At 51.3% G+C, this 17,687-nt stretch overlaps 1 protein-coding gene across 1 annotated transcript in view; it reads right to left on the minus strand.

Annotated features, from left to right (window-relative positions):
* DIS3L (DIS3 like exosome 3'-5' exoribonuclease) overlaps window positions 1-17,687 on the minus strand; it is a 408,581-nt gene that overhangs the window by 335,010 nt on the left and 55,884 nt on the right. Inside the window, exon 5 of the mRNA XM_086957989.1 lies at window positions 16,571-16,747. Coding sequence (XP_086814115.1) covers window positions 16,571-16,747 — 177 coding nt within the window. The remainder of the gene's footprint in view (window positions 1-16,570; window positions 16,748-17,687) is intronic.

Genomic DNA, 17,687 nt, shown 5'->3' on the forward strand with positions numbered 1-17,687 from the left:
CGCTCTGCACGCAAACACTCCGTCTAACTCTGGGACCTGCTCGACACATCCTTCCCAGACGTCGCCTTCCTGACTGAGACCTGGATGAACGACTCCTCGGCACCCGACATCGCCATAGCCATACCGGACGGATACAAGATCGCCCACAGAGACCGCACCAACGGAGTAGGAGGGGGGATCGCCATCATCCACAAATCCACCCTCAAGGTCTCGACCAATGCCGACGACACCCTCTGCACCGCCGAACACCTGCACTTACAGATACACACCGATCCCAATGCCACCCTCAGAGGAACTCTGATCTACAGACCCGCCGGACCTCGACCAAAGTTCACCGAATCCATCATCGACTTTGTCAGCACGCATGCTCTCGCCTTCACGGACTACATCCTCCTCGGAGACCTGAACTTTCACCTCGAGAACAACAACCACTCCAACTCCACCACCCTGATTGACAGCCTCGGACTCAGACAGCTCGTGTCAACACCAACCCACTCCGCTGGCCACACGCATGACCCCATCTTCTAAGCAAGCTCCCACGTCTCCTTCAGTCACACCACCAAACTCCACTGGACCGATCACCGCTGCATCCACTTCACCTTCCGGCAACCCACCACGCATCACCACACCCAACAGATCCCCAGCCGCAGCTGGAGCAAAATCACCGAAGACCAGCTAAACGCCGCCCTCGCCAGATGCCAAACCTCTGACCCCACCGACCCGACACCGCAGCCGACTACCTCAGATGCTGGATCAATGACTGCGCCAACACCCACGCCCCGATCAAGAACGCCTCCAACAGACGCACCAATAAGAACGCCAGATGGTTCATTGCGGACCTCCAGACCTCCAAGCAAAACTGCCGAACACTGGAGAGGAAATGGCACAGCAAACAGACACCGGAGAACCAAAAAGCCCAAAAGAACGCCATGCGCCAACACCATCACTGACATCCCACCATCGCAAGACCTGTGCTACTCTCTTGCCTCCTTCCACCGCAAGATCGCAGACATCCACGACAGCTCCGGCAACCAGACCACCATGGCACCCAACGACACCACAGACCCCACAGTCTCCACCCACAGCAACCCCCTGCTTGCCTGGACCAACATCAACGACGACGACACCATCAAAATCATGAGCACCATCCACTTCGGCTACCCGTCAGACCCGTGCCCCCACCACATCTTCAACTAGGCCAGCACCACCATCGCACCCCATCTCCGCAAGGCCATCAACATCTCCTTCGAGACCGCAGCGTTCCCGAAGAGCTGGAAGCACGCCAAGATCAACGCCTTGCTCTAAAAACCCAAGGCAGACCCGAGGGACCTCAAGAACTTCCAGCCCATCTTCCTGTTTCCGTTCTCGCTGAAGGTCATTGAAAAACCCGTCAACAAACAGCTGACCCACTACCTCGAGGAGAAAACATCCTGGGCCAGTCCCAGTCTGGGTTTCGCAGCAACTACAGCACCGAAACGGCCCTCATCGCCGCCACCGATGACATCAGGGCCCTGCTGGACAACGGCGAGACTGCGGCCCTCATCCTCCTAGACCTGTCAACAGCCTTCGATAGAGTCTGCCAACACACCCTTTGCACTCGCCTCCATGACGCAGGTGTCCGATGTAAAGCGCTGGACTGGTCCACCTCCTTCCTCTACGGCAGAACTCAGAGCGTCCGCATCCCCCACATTCCGTTCCAAAGCCTGCAAGATCATCTGTGGCATAACCCAAGGATCATCCCTCAGCCCGAAATTGTTCAACATCTACATAACCCCGCTCGCTCACGTCGTCAGACTGCACGACCTCAACATCATCACCTACGCCGACGACACACAACTGATCCTCTGCCTCACCAAGGACCCTCTCACCGCCAAAACCAACCTCCACGAAGGAATGAAGGCCGTCGCCGAATGGATGAAGAACAGCTGGCTGAAGCTGAACTCAGTCAAGACGGAGGTCCTCATCCTCGGCTCCACCCCCTCAGTCTGGGACGACTACTGGTGGCCGACCGCCCTGGGAACCGCACGGACACCCACCGACCACACACGCAACCTGGGATTCATCCTCGACTCAACACTCTCCATGACCAAGCAAGTCAACGGCCATTTCGTCCTCCTGTTTCAACACCCTCCGCATGCTCTGAAAGATCTACAGGTGGATCCCCACCGACACAAGAACGGTCACCCAGGCCCTCGTCAGCAGCAGGCTGGACTACGGGAACGTCCTCTACGCAGGAGCACCGCCAAACTGCTGAAACGACTGCAACGAATACAGAACGCCTCAGCTCGCCTGATCCTCAACATCCCTTGCCACAGCCACATCCCACCCCACCTGAGAGACCTCCACTGGCTCCCAGTCAACAAGAGGATCACATTCAAGCCCCTCACCCACGCACACAAGGCCCTCCACAACACCGGACCAGCATACCTCAACAGACGACTCTCCTTCTATACCACGAACCGCCTGCTCCTCTCCGCCGACCTCGCCCTCGCCCTCGCCACCGTCCCCCGCATCCGAAGAGCGACCACCGGTGGCAGATCTTTCCCGTCGCCAAGTCATATAACGCCCTCCCCATTCTCCTACGGCAGACCGAAGACCTACTAACCTTCAAGAGGATACTCAAGACCTGGCTCTTCGAGCAGTAGCAGCACCCCCCTCCCCCCCAACGCCTTGAGACCCTCGTGGGTGAGTAGCGCGCTTTACAAATGTATTGTTTGATTGAATGAGGCAACAGAGGATACAAACATTGGAAAAAGCACCTGTTCAAACCCTTTAAGAAATCTTTGAACCATTCCATTACCTGACCATGAGCACAGAGACCGGAGAGGCACACTAACAAAATCAGATGATCAAAAGTGTCGGAAGCATCCAAATAGTTGAGAATGACCAGAGCCACGTTCCCAATATAGTCTCAAATCCTCAACCACTCTTAGAGCTATAACCTGGGAGCTCATACATGTTCAACAACCTTCTTGAAATGGGTAAACTAAGCCATTCATTAATTATTACAAAAAACACCTTCTCAGGTACGTAAGATAGAAAGGCGAGTTTTGAAATGGGCAGCAATTGGCCAATTCCTCTGAAACCAGTAAATGTTTTGTACAACAAAGGTACAAACTTCTCAGTTTTAATAATAGAAAATCTACAGAAAATATAATCAATATTCTGGGGGGCGCTAGAGGGCGCACAAGCTAATGGCCGCACTTCAGTGAGGCTCTGGCTGCCTGGCCAGAAACATCCTTAATTTATCCTCTTAGCCTGCGGGTGGACGCCTGGAAATCACAGCGTTAGTGGACCTCCCTGCTCTGCTGCACCTGTCCGATTTTGGAGACGATCCGGAGTCCGATGCCTGAATAACGTGTCTGAGAACTTTGCCCGGGGAGCGCTACTGTGGAGGGCTGCTGAGGCGGCCTGGACACCGGGCCACGCGAGGCCGCGACTCGCCACGAGGTGGCTGGGCCTCGGAGTTGCGGAGATCGGCCTGCTGGGCGGGTGGCCTGCTGGAGGCTCAACGGGTGGCGGCGGAGGTGAGTCTCTCCCCCTCTAAGGCCGCTGCCTTAGAGGGGACACTGTACAATGATCCGGTGATCTGCTGGAGGAACGGACGAGCTCGGCAATATCCGCCTGGGCCTAGCGAGGGGGTTGGACTTCTTCCCTGCCTTGATCCATGCATCCCCGCCGCTGCCCCGGAATCCTTCAGTGAACCTGCTGCGTCTGGGTGCAGAGGCCTGCGGAGCGACAGGAAGCCGCCGGAGGACATCGGCGGTGTCCGTGTTGCGGGTATCGCTGCCAGCTGGTGGCGTGTTGGGCCTCCCCTCCCCCCGCCGCCCGCCACCCCCCTGGTGCTCCTTGTGCCCGGACCTGCCTAGCGCTACTCCAGCGCTCCGCTGCCCGCCTTTCACCGCGGACGTTACCGGCTGGCCCTAGTCACTGGAGCCAGAGTGCGGAGGGGCAAGAGGGACACTAGGTCGCTGCTGGCCTGTTTTCTCGCGTTGGCGACGCCGCCTCGGGCGTGACCGCCGTGCGGGGGGCTGCCGAGGCGAGCAGACTTGTTTGGGAGCGGAGAGCACAGAACCTCTTGCCACTCACCGGACCCATCGGGTGCTCACAGGCGGGGCACGATGGGCAAGAACGATAATAAACAGCCCAAGCTCTCTTTTGAACCTGCGGCCGCAAAAAAAACGTTGCGTAGCACGACGGGAGCCGGCGGTGCCCCAGGACCATCGGGCACTGAGCCCCCCTCTACACCCATGGCTCCAGAGTTGAGAGTGCTGATGGAGGAGATGCGGCAGGGCTTCGCCACGATAGTGGATAAGGTTGATCGCTTGTCCTCCAGGATGGATGGTGTTGCGCAGAAACTAGAGGTCCACGAGGAGCGCTTGACGGAAGCGGAGCGATGCATCTCTACTACAGAGGACACGTCCACGGCCCACGAAACGCGCCTGACCCGTATGGACAACATCCTGAGAGTGATAGCGGCGAAGAATGAGGAGTTGGAGGCGAGGAGCAGGCGCAATAACATTCGCGTCCGGAGTCCACCAACACTGGACGCATGGAGGACTATGTAGAGCGCATACTAATCACTGCAGTGGGTAAGGAGGCCTTCTCTAGTCAATTTATTGTCGAAAGGGCGCATCGCTCTCTGGGCCCGATTCCCAAGCCGGGGGCGCAGCCGCGGCCTATCATCGCCCGGTTGCTTAACTACCGGGACCGAGGCGCGGCGCTACGCGCAGCTCGGACGAACCGGAACCTGGCTTGTGATGATGTACAGTTCTCCTTATACCTGGATTTCACGCCCATGGTGCAGGACCAGCGGAGGAAATTCTTGGATGTGAAAAGGAAGCTGAGGGACATGCAGGTGGATTACGCACTTCTATACCCGGCGCGGCTCAGGGTGACCCATCAGGGCAAACAACATTTCTTTACAAACCCGCAGCACGCTGAGGACTATGTTAAGAAGCTCCGCACTGCTAGGAGGGACAGGCGAAACGAGGAGGAAGGCGAGGCAGGTGGGAACCCTGCCGAGCACGATGAGTCCTGATTGAGTCCTTGTGAACATTTGCTTGCTGGCTCCCTGTTATTGTACTGGTGCTGGATTCGGATTCTGTGACCTGCTCCCGCCGGGGCAGCCCTGCCCTGCCTGTAGAGACATGGATGGCTGCTTCATTGCATTGTAGACTGGCTGCGGAGGGGCGTCTGGGCTCGAACACTTTGCCCCGCCGCTGGGATTGTTCTTGGATTGCGCAGGCTGGTGGCAGTGCAGGAGACGGTGTGGGCAGCAGCTGATACATGGACGGTTCACCTGAACTAATTGGTTACTTCTCCGGTTGGGGGGCGGCGATGAGAGACGCTGGTTTGATGTACGGGCTTAAGCCTGCAGGGGTAATGTATGCCAGGCACCACCCCTTCTTCTCTGTCTTCCCCGTATGGTATATGCGGGGCGGGAGGGGAGTGTTGGGGTGTATTGGTGCGTACCTCTGACGCCCCCAGGAGGGGGTTCCCCACATGGTTTTTCTATGGTTCTTGAGTATGGGGTTAGGGGCGGGGGGAGGGGTCATGGTACTGGCAAGTTTGGGTTGCTTCAGTGGGTGGGGGGAGGACTTGTTGTGCGGGGGTTGGGTTGCTGTGCGTCGAGGGAGGGGGGGTGTTTGACTGTTGGGATGGGCGTTGTAGAAAGTGGAGATGTTCTTGCGGATGACGTTCATGGCATGTATGCAGGGACTTGAGTTAGGGTGTGTGTAAGCATGGATGGTCGAGTGATGCGACTGTTTTGGACAGCAGAGAGATTGGTACTTGGTACGTTCTGACTGAGGGCTGGAGCGTTGGACATAGGCTTATTTCAGGGATATGGTGATAAACATGGGTGATCACGCTTTGACTACTGTCTCCATAATGTCCTGGAATGTTCGAGGCCTTAATGATCCCCGGAAATGCAGAAATGTAATTGCATATTTAGATAGGCATCATGTGCAGATAGCGATGCTCCAGGAAACCCACCTGAGCCCACGTAGTGTCCCTAAGTTTGCAAGCAGATGGGCGAATGTGAGAGAGTTTTCTTCCTATTCCCCCTACTCTAGGGGGACGGTTATTTTGATTAATAAAGGGTTGCCGTTCCAAAAGTTGGGAATGCGGGCGGATAATGAAGGGAGATATGTGATCCTTTGGGGAAGGCTGGGCACTGATGTGATAATGCTTGTAAATTGTTATGCACCTAATATTGACACACCTGGTTTTTTCTTGACGTTGTGGGGTCATGTATTGGAGACCGAAGCCACGCACATAGTCTGGGGGGGGGCGGGGGGGAACTTCAACTTATCGTTACATCCTGGGGCGGATAGATCAGACGGTAGTGGACAATACAACACGAAAGCCAGGGACAGACTTCAGGGCATACTGACGGAGGCAGGACTATTGGATAGCTGGAGGCACTCACACCCGGTAGCTAGGGAAGGTACCCACTTCACTGCACACGCGCGCTCATGGGCCAGGATCGACTACTGCTTTATCTCGCGGGGCCTAGCTGGGGGGGTCATTCAGGTGAAACATCTACCTCGTACCTACTCGGACCATTGCCCTGTACTGACCGTTTTGGAGATGCCTGATATGCTAGAGTGCGTCCACCATGGCGGCTCTTCCCCTCGGCCCTACTTGACCCTGTCTTTAAACATGAACTTGGTGAGGAGATTGAAGCCTTCTTCCCTAGGAACAAGGGGTCTGTCGATAAGGGCGAAACAATTTGGGAAGCTTTTAAAGTGACTGTGAGAGGGGTCACGATCTCTAAGAGCTGTGGTATACTAAGGGAAATAGTGCGCACGTTGACTAAACTGGAAGCGGAGCTTAAGGCGCTAGAGGCAGAGATGGTCGGAAATCCTTGCCCTGACCTAGCGGTGAAATTCAGGGCCAAACTGTCGTCTTATGAGGAGGAAGCGGCCAGAGAGGTGAAATTCCGAGGCAAATACTGGACGGCTAGGTGCTATTGTGAGGGGGATCGGCCAGGAAAGGTTCTCGCGGCACTCACGAGGCACCAGCGCTTCGCCACCCATATCTTGGAAATCTCTGATGGCGAAGGCAGGACCTACCAGGATTCTAAAGGAATTCAGGACACCTTCCTGAAGCACTACAAACGGCTATATTCCACACAGCAGGTAGGCGAGGTGGAGTTCGGAAATTTCCTAGATGACATAGCACTCTGCTGGCTAAGCGACGGTGACAGGGCATTCTTGGGATGCCCTTTCGAGCTGGATGAGATTCGGGAAGCGATCATGTCCCTCAGCAATGGCAAAGCTGCGGGGCTGGACGGTCTACCGGCCGAATTCTATAAGTGCTACATTGACATCATGGCACCGGTACTGAAAGAGGTCTTTGAAGAGTCGCTAGAGGTGGGGATACTGCCGGGTTCTATGAGGGAGGTGGCGATCACTTCGCTTCTGAAGCCAGGGAAGGACCCGGTGGATACCGATGCCTATAGACCCCTATCGCTGCTAAATTGCGACGCGAAGATTCTGGCAAAAGTGCTTGCGACTCGGCTGTCCCTGCTTATGAATACCCTGGTGCTGCCGGATCAATCTGGATTTGTCCCAGGGAGAGCCACATCCCATAACCTCCGTACGCTGTTCTCCCTTATACCTACCATTTCGCCCGACCTGCCGGTCGCTGCTGTGTTTCTGGACGCCACCAAGGCGTTCGATTCGGTGGAGTGGGTTTATTTGTTGGCCATCTTGAGCAGAATGGGGTTCCCCCGGATATTCATCGCTTGGGTGACGCTGCTCTACACTTCTCCAGTCGCTAGGGTCGTCGTCAATGGTGTGCTCTCGGCACAGATGCCGATCACGAGGGGGACTAGGCAAGGATGCCCCCTGTCGCCCCTGCTCTTTGCCCTGGCAATTGAACCGTTGGCTTGCAGGATCCGGCAATTACATAAGGCCAGTGCCTTTAACTGTAATCAACGGCAGATTGGTATTTCCCTCTATGCGGATGACGTCACTTTGTATGTGCGGCACCCACAAGAACACCTCAACCCGCTCCTGAGAGAATTTGTGGTGTTTGGTGGCATATCCGGAGTGCACATCAATTGGAAAAAGTCGCAATTCTTCCCCCTCACGGCCTCAGTTACCCATTTTCCGCTAGATTACCCCTTGGAGTGGTGCAGTTCTGACCTGAGATACTTGGGCATTGAAGTGTCGCTCAATAAGGACGACACAATCCGGCTGAATTATGGGGTGGCTATCACACGGTTGACTGACAACGTGACCCGCTGGTTGGCCCTCCCGCTTTCGATGGCAGGCAGAGCCTCCCTGATTAAAATGGTCATCCTCCCACGTTTTCTATACCTCTTTCAAAACATACCCTACTACCCGGGTGCCTACTTTTTCAAAAGACTTCGATCTGAGTTGCTTCGCCTTTTCTGGGGCGGTAAACAAACGCGCCTTGGTTGGACTGTCTTGACGCAGCCATATGATAGGGGCGGATTTGATGTACCCGATCTAGAAGTGTATTACCTCAGTGCTCAGGCTCAGCACGCTTATCACTGGGTTAGCCCCGCTCCCTTTATGCCACAGGTTGCTGCTGAGGATTGGATCGTGCATCCACTCCCGCTCAAGGGCATGCTGATGGGACTGGCTGGTGATGTCGAGACGCCTGCTACCACTGTTACCTGTACTATTGACTCTTGGCGGAGAGTGACTAAACTGCTGGGAGCCCCTATGCTTTATTCACCGGCAATGCCCCTTGCGTACCACCCGAAGCTATTGCTTCTATTGGAAAATGGATTTCGATCCATGTGCAACCGCGTACACCTTAATACCTGGGGTGACTTGTTTCAGGATGGAATGTTCCGTACCAAAGATCAGATATTCCGGACTACTCCCCCGACGCCTATGGAGGTGTTCTATTATATTAGACTCCGTCAGGGTATGTGGGACATACTCCCTAGCTTCCCGGATGAACCGGAGACAGTACTGCCATTGCATATCTTGCTCGTGTCGGATGGCAGGCACTTGGTGTCAAAATTGTATGCTGCCGTTCGTGGGCAACGTCCAATGTTTCTGTCTAAAGCGCGAGCTGACTGGGACTCTGATCTAACTACTGCACTCACTGATGAGCAGTGGAGGTATTGCTGCTCGGTCACGGCCAAAGTCTCCTCCAGCTGTCGAGTGAAAATTATTCACTACAAGTTCGTACAGAGATACTACTATACTCCAGTCAGGAAGTTGCGATTTCGCCTCTCAGAGGACGATAGATGTGCGAGATGCCGGGCGGAAGGCGCGGGTTTCCTCCATCTGGCCTGGGAGTGTGGAGCACTACAGGCATACTGGGAGCAGGTACATGCTGCGCTCCAAGTAATGATTGCTGGCCCTCTCCCTATGGAACCGGTGGTGATGCTGCTGGGATATACCAGACATGTACCCAAGTCAGACCGTAGATTTGTTGATATCGCGTTGCTACTCGCTAAGAGGAGAATTGCTTGCAGATGGGGGAGGGGTAGGGCACCAAAATTTAAGGAATGGCTGGACGACCTCACGTATTGCCAGGACCAGCATGGCGTTTATGCGGAACTGTTACCTGCCCGCTACACACCCAGTGACTTTTGGTCCCCCTTACAGGTGTACTGGATGTCTCAGACGACTCATAGCGACTCCTTTGGAGATGACGAGCCGATGCCGGGCCCGTGAGCGTATAGGTGCTTCACACCGCACTCGCCATACTACATCTCACACGATGGATGGGACCTTGGCCCGCCTGGATTGGGGTGGGATGGTGCGATTGTTGATGGGGTGGTGTTGGGAAGTCTGGGATACTTCCGGATCATGTGATACTGCTTATGAGACAGGTCTTTCTAACCCTCCTGATACTTTGACACAATGGGCCGGTGGGGGCAGACGTATGCACTGGATCCCGCAGTTGCACGTCGTTAAAGATGGCATCTGGGTTGTTGAGCGCTATGCACCGCTTTAAGCTGTACTGCACTCCGATTGACCTTACACTGAACGTTCGCGGAGGTGCTGAGCGGGGCCGCGCTCTCTTGACGCGCATATGACACACTACTGCACATGATGACGCAGCTGGCTGACCGGTAGGGGCTGAGACAATCGTGGGTCGGAGGGTTCTGTGATAACTCTCCTCCTTGCTTGGCATTACACCTGTGTGCGTGGGTAAGGTGGTCTCCCCACTTCCTCCGCCCCTGACTGGGTGGGGAGGGGTTCCCTGTTGATTGGCCTCCCACTGCATGACATTGAGGGATGTGTTTGCATTGTACTAGCCCTTGTAAAGATGATGCTTCTCCACTGAATGAACCATGAACATTGCTTTATTGGATTGTCGATGCTGTTACTGTCATGACTCTCTGTTGAACGCAACTAATAAAGGTTTAAAAAAAAAAAATGTAATCAATATTCTGACATAAATCTACTTGGAGGACATTTCAAGGCACAGCAGTATGGAACAAGCATTTGCAATGCAATAGGTCTCACATTTACGCGAGTTTGAGCTATTGGCATTATAAATAACAATGCCTTTTATCTATGTTTTAAAAAACTTAAACATAAAAAAGGCATTGTCATTTACAATGTCAATAGCTCAAACTGGCAGAAATGCGAGACCTATTGCATTGCAAATGCTTGTTTAAAAGGATAGCATGATACATTGGTGGCAGCGTGTTGCATTTACTGTGATCCTTTGCAGGAACGGTTTAGGTGTGTGTGTGGCCAGAGATGTGCTCTTATTTTATCATGGGGAGCACTGGAAAAGGGCCTAGCAGTGCAATGGAGAAGGTGGTGTGCAAAACATAATTGTAATTAACTAGTGGTTATAATTTACTCTACAGTCCCTGAGTTATGTTCCATAGTTTCCCCTTAATGCAAAGGTCAGGGGAAAAGGACCTACATCAATGTTATGGGACCACAACACACTGAATACTATTCCTGCGTGAGTGCAGAAACAGATTCCATGCCTACACTCCCTTACTGCATGCAGCAGCAATGGCTAAGCCTACTACCAACATGTAATTGTGCACACACATATATCAATCAAATTCTGGCTGAAAGGCATTCGCTTATGTGGAATAAGAAAAACACCCTCCAAGCTGTAGTGCCTGTGCATGCTCTGGGATGCACATTCCCATGTTCACAGCACCCTGCATTTAATATTAAAAAGTTCAAAACTATGTGCATCAAAATCCCAGCACACATTCTCAAAAAAAGAGCATCGACATCCAAAGACAGAAAGGTGAGTATTTTTTCCATGTCTACAATCTCACCACCTGCATCTATGATTAGCAGAGAAACACGTAGTAACAAAGACACACCAGCAGCGACAATAGTAACACTTTACCCATGTGACTAGCAATATTTACTCCATGGCCATGTGGTCACCATAGTGTTACGTAGGCGCTCAGTGGGTCCGGGGCTGGTGTAAGATGTCTGCTTCAGGGCTGGTTTGTGATGTCTAAGTGACCCTTTGGTGACCGCATGGCCCTGCATTTTAAATCTGGCTCCTTATTAACGTGTCTCGTAACCGGAATCAGCAGGGATGGAAACCTTTCTTCCTTCCCATGCTGCCTCTTTTGAACAGATGTTTTCGTCTAACTCCTGGTCGGAACTTAAACACCAAACACAGCATTCATGAGGATCGGTGATAGACATAGTCTTGCCACATTCGCCGCAAGCCTTAAATCCAGTTTTCTTCGACGACATTTCGAAGAATATAAAGATAGACACAATAATCGGATAATAGTAACAAAGTTACTGTAAAGCTACAGTACGATCCCTGAAAACCGTTAGCGTCGACGACGCGGAAAAAAGGGAACTGATGTCATCACGCCGGCGTGGGCCTGTTATAGGCGTCGGTGACGTCAGCGGAGTTGCGAGCGGTGCCGTGCCTCTGTGACGTCCGGATCCACGTCGGCGCGAAGCTACAAAAAGAATTTCCGAATGTTGCTGACGCAAGGGGATATTCACAAGGTGAGGAATCCACACGGCAGATGTATCTATCAGAAGTCAGCAGCGGTATTCGTTTCACTCGCCCAATCCCAGAAGTATTCGCGGATTTTCTTCCGTGCCCCGAGCTTTGAAGGATACAATAGAACCACCTTTGTCCGCCTCCTGTCAGCCCTGGAGATCACGGTAAACAACAGCGAAGCCTCATCGCCCTCTTACTGGAAAGCAGCCACGGCGAGCAGGTGCACTCCTTGGCCCTAGCACAGTCACACCGGCTCCTTCACATTCCAAGCGTCCATATCCTACCAGGAGGTGGCGCCAGATCACGCCACTGACCAGCAAGCGCTGATGCAATGTCAGGAGGCATGGCCCCTGGGTTCTAGTCTGCCGGAAGCAGGGCGCTAGCATGTACAGAACACACACGCCCGACCCAGTTTTCTCGTCATACCTGGAGATACACTTTGTATCTGCAATGTCCGGTTTCACCCGACGAGGGGATGATTCGTTTTTGGTGAGACAGGTCCTCGGGAGCAGCAGTTCAGCAAAACACACATGTATACTGTGCAAAGGAGCTGTGTGATGGTTTATTAAGACGTGTCTCCGTGCCCATATCCACACCCAACCTCTCGCCTCACAGCTCATCAGATGGGGTGCAGTCCCTAAACTGATTGTACCAAGACTTTGGGGGCGTCAGTGGCGCGCTGGAAGTGGCCTGGTGACACAGGTTTCTCTGCACTATGCATTTCCTTCGGATGCCAAAGAATATCAGGATACAAGTGTGCAGCGAAAGACAAAAGCTAAGGCGAAAGAGGACAAGTGCAAAAACAAAACAAAGCAAGTAGAAAGGCACAACCGAATGAAAACAAGAAAAAGAGACAGGAGAAAAGAGCGGAAGCCAAAACCAATCAAGAGTAGGATGTACTTTACTAACCAGGAAGGGCATTTGGTAGTGCTAAAGTCCTTCAATGGCACACAAAGTTTATTCACCACATTGCGAGTACCCCCCAACTTCTACTAACGAGACACCAAATAAACAACCTTCAGATATGCAAGTAAATTTGTTATCTGGTCAGCAACGCGTGCATGTCTCTTAAACAAGAGGGCGGTGGGAGCGTGAGCGTGCGGTGGGAGACGCCACGTGCATGCACATCGGATGTCCGTGCCCGCACATTGTTTGTGTCCCTTCGCTGGCAAAAGCCACAACAATAGAGTCTCGCCATGGCGAAGCAGCGCATGCGCTGCGTTCACTAGGCGAGCAGTGGGAGCATGAGCGCATGGTGGGAGACGCCATGCACATGCACATCAGATGTCCGTACACGCACATGGTTTGTCTATCTTCGCTAGCAAAAGCCACAACAAGAGTCTCGCCTAGGCGAATCAGCGCATGCGCTGCATTCGCTTGGCGAAAACTAAAAATCACAGTTCCAGACACATTTAGGGACATAGTTTAGAGTGTAACTGCACCAGTGCCGAGCGGCCTGAGGGGCTCACTGAACCCTGATTATAGCTGCATTTTATCATTCAAACATCAGTCAGTGGGGCCATTAGCCCTTTGTGCTACATATGAGTCAAATCTGAGTCTTGAGAAAATCGCAGATCTCTCCACCAAGCGCATTAACCATCAGTTATCTCACAAATATTATTATTATCCCCTGAAATGTGTTGCCCAATCAAAGGTCTTGGCAGCAGGTTTGCTAACACCATAAGTTATTTAAAAATGCGCCACTTTCTGACTAATTAAAGTGAGCCAAACAATAAGAATGTACTTGCTTTGAGGCAGGGTATTTTTTTAATGTATACGTCGACTGTCAGACTTGCTTTCATGGCCCGCACCTTGTGGCTCCACCTCCTTTCCACTGCCACACCTTGACTGCTATTGTGTGTGTTTCCGGACTATTGTTTTCCATTTCCAGCACTGTTGCTGCCAGGGGAGGGACTGTCCCTGGCTGCCGACCTTGAACTGGACAGGTGGGACTGCTATACTGAAATGAAAGTGGACAGTCGGCGTCTTTTGTTGGCAGGAGTCCCTTTACCACCCCCTTGAAACACAGCACTGTGACTGCTAGAATTGTCCGCATGGGCAAATGTAATCTATTCTAGAGGATGTCTTGCCGTTCTAGTAGCAGCGCGCTTCTCGGCGTGCGCACTTTGAGCGGCTCATGACATATGTCACGCATATGGCATGAAAGTTATCCCATTCTAACAGCTAGACCATTATCAAATGTGGTGTTGATTTAAAGACTTCTCTGTTCCCATTCTCCGGCAAGCTCTGCCAATTACAGAAATCCAGCTTGGCCAGAGCCCAACTCCCAAACAATGCCCGGAGGCAGAGGCCAGGAATCTACTTGGTTCCCTCCAGTGTGCGCTCAGAGGAATGTGATGTCAGGCACCACATCTAAGGAGCAGTGACGGGGGTGAGGAGCGAAGGTTACGTGTCCCATGTGGGGAAGGCGAAGGAGGCCGGGTTGGAAAGCTGACCAACACTTCCCTGGGTTCCAGGTTTACCTGCAGGGGTGGGATGAAAGCTGAGATCTTTAAAGAGTGGGTGGACCTCCCGAAATCCCAGTTCTAAAACTACACACAGCATGCAGCGTGCCGGCAGTAGCTGCTAGCCGAAGCAGCTGTTCTGGTGGGTCCTGCATCCACAGCTGCGCTGCTTATTTACTTTGCACCTTCCTCTCTGCATCACGAGGAGACAGGGCCCCAAACAGCTCTTTCTATCAGATTTCTTCCTGAATTTTGTTTGCCCGTTCTGGGCTCCTCCTTCTAACCATGGGCAACAAGGCAGCTTTTGTGACAGTACTGCTGAACTTTATAGTCTCTGGGCGCCTTGCAATCAACACGGGCACGGGCTACCACCACCCTAGGAAGAACTGCTTTTATCCATGTTATGTGGATCACACTGAATACGGCGTGGGCCACGCAGAAAGGAGGCCAGGTATGTGACAGGCTGCCACCGCTCACGCTCTTAACTTCACGTGCATGTGTTTGTGGTGCTTTTCGAAGCATAACATATAATGAACATGTTATTTATGTACAGAGTTTAGATGCCACTGATTTGTCGTTTGATAGTAATACATGCAACAGGTGGAAATAATAAACCACTAAATAGTATTCATGTTATCGGCCTCAGAGGGATGACAAGCGGTACCAGGGTCTGCTCCATGGAGAGGATCTTGATTTAAAGTATGCGCGCCACTCCTCTTCGCAGCTTGTGCAGCTGAAACAGCGAGTGCACCTCCAGCCAGCATGCGACACGCACCGCAGACGGCCACTGATGGGGGAAGCAGCGCCGCTGCTGAGCTGTGTGCGCCTGAAAGAAAATAGTGCTCACCGACTACATAACGCCGATCGTGTAACACCACAAGTAAAAGGTTCAGTCGATATGGGCGTCCACAAAATGAGACTGGGCGGTAAAAAGGAGGGACCAAGAAGTCTCATATTGAATCACAAGCCAGCATTTACCAAAGACAATGCAACCAGCCAATGAAAAATATGCGCAAAGAGTGGGCGTGGCTTCTACAGCACTTCATAATCCGCTAATACAGCAGGCCTCGCAGAGCGAGCAGCGCATGCGCGCTGCAACACTAGGCTCGACCTAAAAAGTGCAAATGTCTTGTTGAGCATCAAATGGCATAAAGGAACTTAGAAATGGACATTAATAGAAATAGGAAGAGAGAGAAGTGTGTATGCACATTTTGTAATACACTTTGTACAAGAGACCTTAACCATGGAAAGCTGGGAAGATAAGTGGGCATTTCACTTCTAAAGGAGGAAGTCTTTGAGGGCTATGTAAAAGGCATGTTAACCTGCAACAGCTTTTACACCAAGGTAGTGGGCATTCCACTGGACAAGTGTCAAAAGTCACGTGGAATCTGTGGAAACGTTTTGATTGCATCTTCTAGGTTTCCTTCCAAATATATACAACCAGTCTGCATTGTTAATGGCTACATATTCTTTACGTTATGCAGAGTTCATGGAGAAGAAATTTAGACCCATGTAATTTAGAGGAATGGATGGAAAGGTTGTGATGGCTTACTTGGGAAAGTCAATCTGAGTGAAGTGGAAAACATTCAGCCATTCTATAGTACCTACTCCAAACAGCCCATTTTACAAGGACTAAGCAGCAACCATGGCTTTACCGATGCACAAACCCATCTTATAAACATGTAAGACAGGCATTTGAAGAACTTTCCACTCTCTTTGGATTCCTCTACCTTGAACCTTTGTGCCAGATCTGATGCTTTTTCCAGTCAGCTAGTCTGACCAAGAGTGTATTCTTAATTCTTGGGCAGGTTGCGATAACTGCAGTGAATTTCATTTATGAAAAATGTGACTTCTATGAAATAATCAGTCCCTCTCTTTTTAACTGATGATTCACATTTTCCACCCCTGTATATTTGATGTGAATTGTGTAGTTTATTTCCAAGCTGGTGTGCGGAAACCATTTACTCCCCTTAGAATGCACAGCTGGGTGGAAATTGTTTGGCAGAAGATTCAGAACTGTTGGAGACATCACACTTTTTTCTATTGAACTTGGTCCATCATTGCTGTTGTCCTTTTCTAATATCTGCACCTGAGAGTTCATGCATGCTTAGTCAGATTTGTCTACCCTCTGCTGATTTGTGATCACTCACCTGTATATATCTCCCAGACTTGATGCCAGCCTCCAGTATCTGCAAGGGAAGATGCTCGGAATATTCTTTCCCATGGTTGTCCTGGGTCTCGCATCCTCGCTCTTGCTTTGCCTGCCTGATGGAATCGTAAAGTTCTTGAGCAAACACCAAATCTGGTAGGAAATTCTCCAAATAACTCTGGCGGTAATGACAAAAACACAGTTTATTCAGTCTCGGTATGATACCATTATTCCTGCAGAGGCCTTAACTAACAAACTGAATATGATACACTCTAAAGGTGCCTGTTCTTTAATGTTTGAGTTATAGGATAATGGGCCCATCCCTTGGAGATACTTAATGGGGAACTCTTTCATTTCAGAGTGTCCAATCGGTTGAGGTGGGAGAGGGGGGTCTTCGAAACCTTGTTGCTTTAATCGCTATGGCAAAAACCTCAGTGCATGTATTCACAGTTGGTTCTTCATTAAAGGTCATATAAAAAATTAGTTGTTTTGGGTATCTGCAAAGTGAGTACCAAATACTAGGATATATATATATATTCAGTTGGGCCCATCAATTGAAATTTGATATAGAAAAGCACCATCCTAGATAACCAGTGTTGAAAATAACCATCTTTAGCATGGTGTATCCCCAGATATTTGTCTTGACTGTTTTTGCAGGTTGATAACCAGTGGTAACAGGCCTGTGCTCCCCCTTTCAACATGATGAAATTGCCATATCCCTATTTGACATATTTAACTTACCTCTAAGTCCATAGTGTATGGTGCCCGTAGTGTACAGATGGCCTATAAGTTAAATCTCACCAGTAGGTTGCAGCACTCATTTTGCCACCCTTTGCAATGACAATGCAACCTTTACTTCAAGCCTGCCTCCAGTAGTCTGGCTATGCAGGTTTAAACTACAAATTTGACCCATCAAAACTACCACTTTCGACAGGCCTAAAGGTCTCCTTCTAAATATTTATAAGTCGCCCCTAAGCAAGCTTACCTCTTATTCAGGTTTTAACTCGAAACGGAGGCTAACATGCAGAATTTCATCAAATTCTATGTCACGTCAGTAATTATCTGACATAGTGCCCTGTAGATTGTGGAGGATTAGACCCATCCAAATTGACCTTGAA

The sequence above is a fragment of the Lissotriton vulgaris genome, chromosome 2_1 (genome assembly GCF_964263255.1).
Source record: "Lissotriton vulgaris chromosome 2_1, aLisVul1.2, whole genome shotgun sequence".
In the NCBI taxonomy this organism is placed as follows: Eukaryota; Metazoa; Chordata; class Amphibia; order Caudata; family Salamandridae; genus Lissotriton; species Lissotriton vulgaris.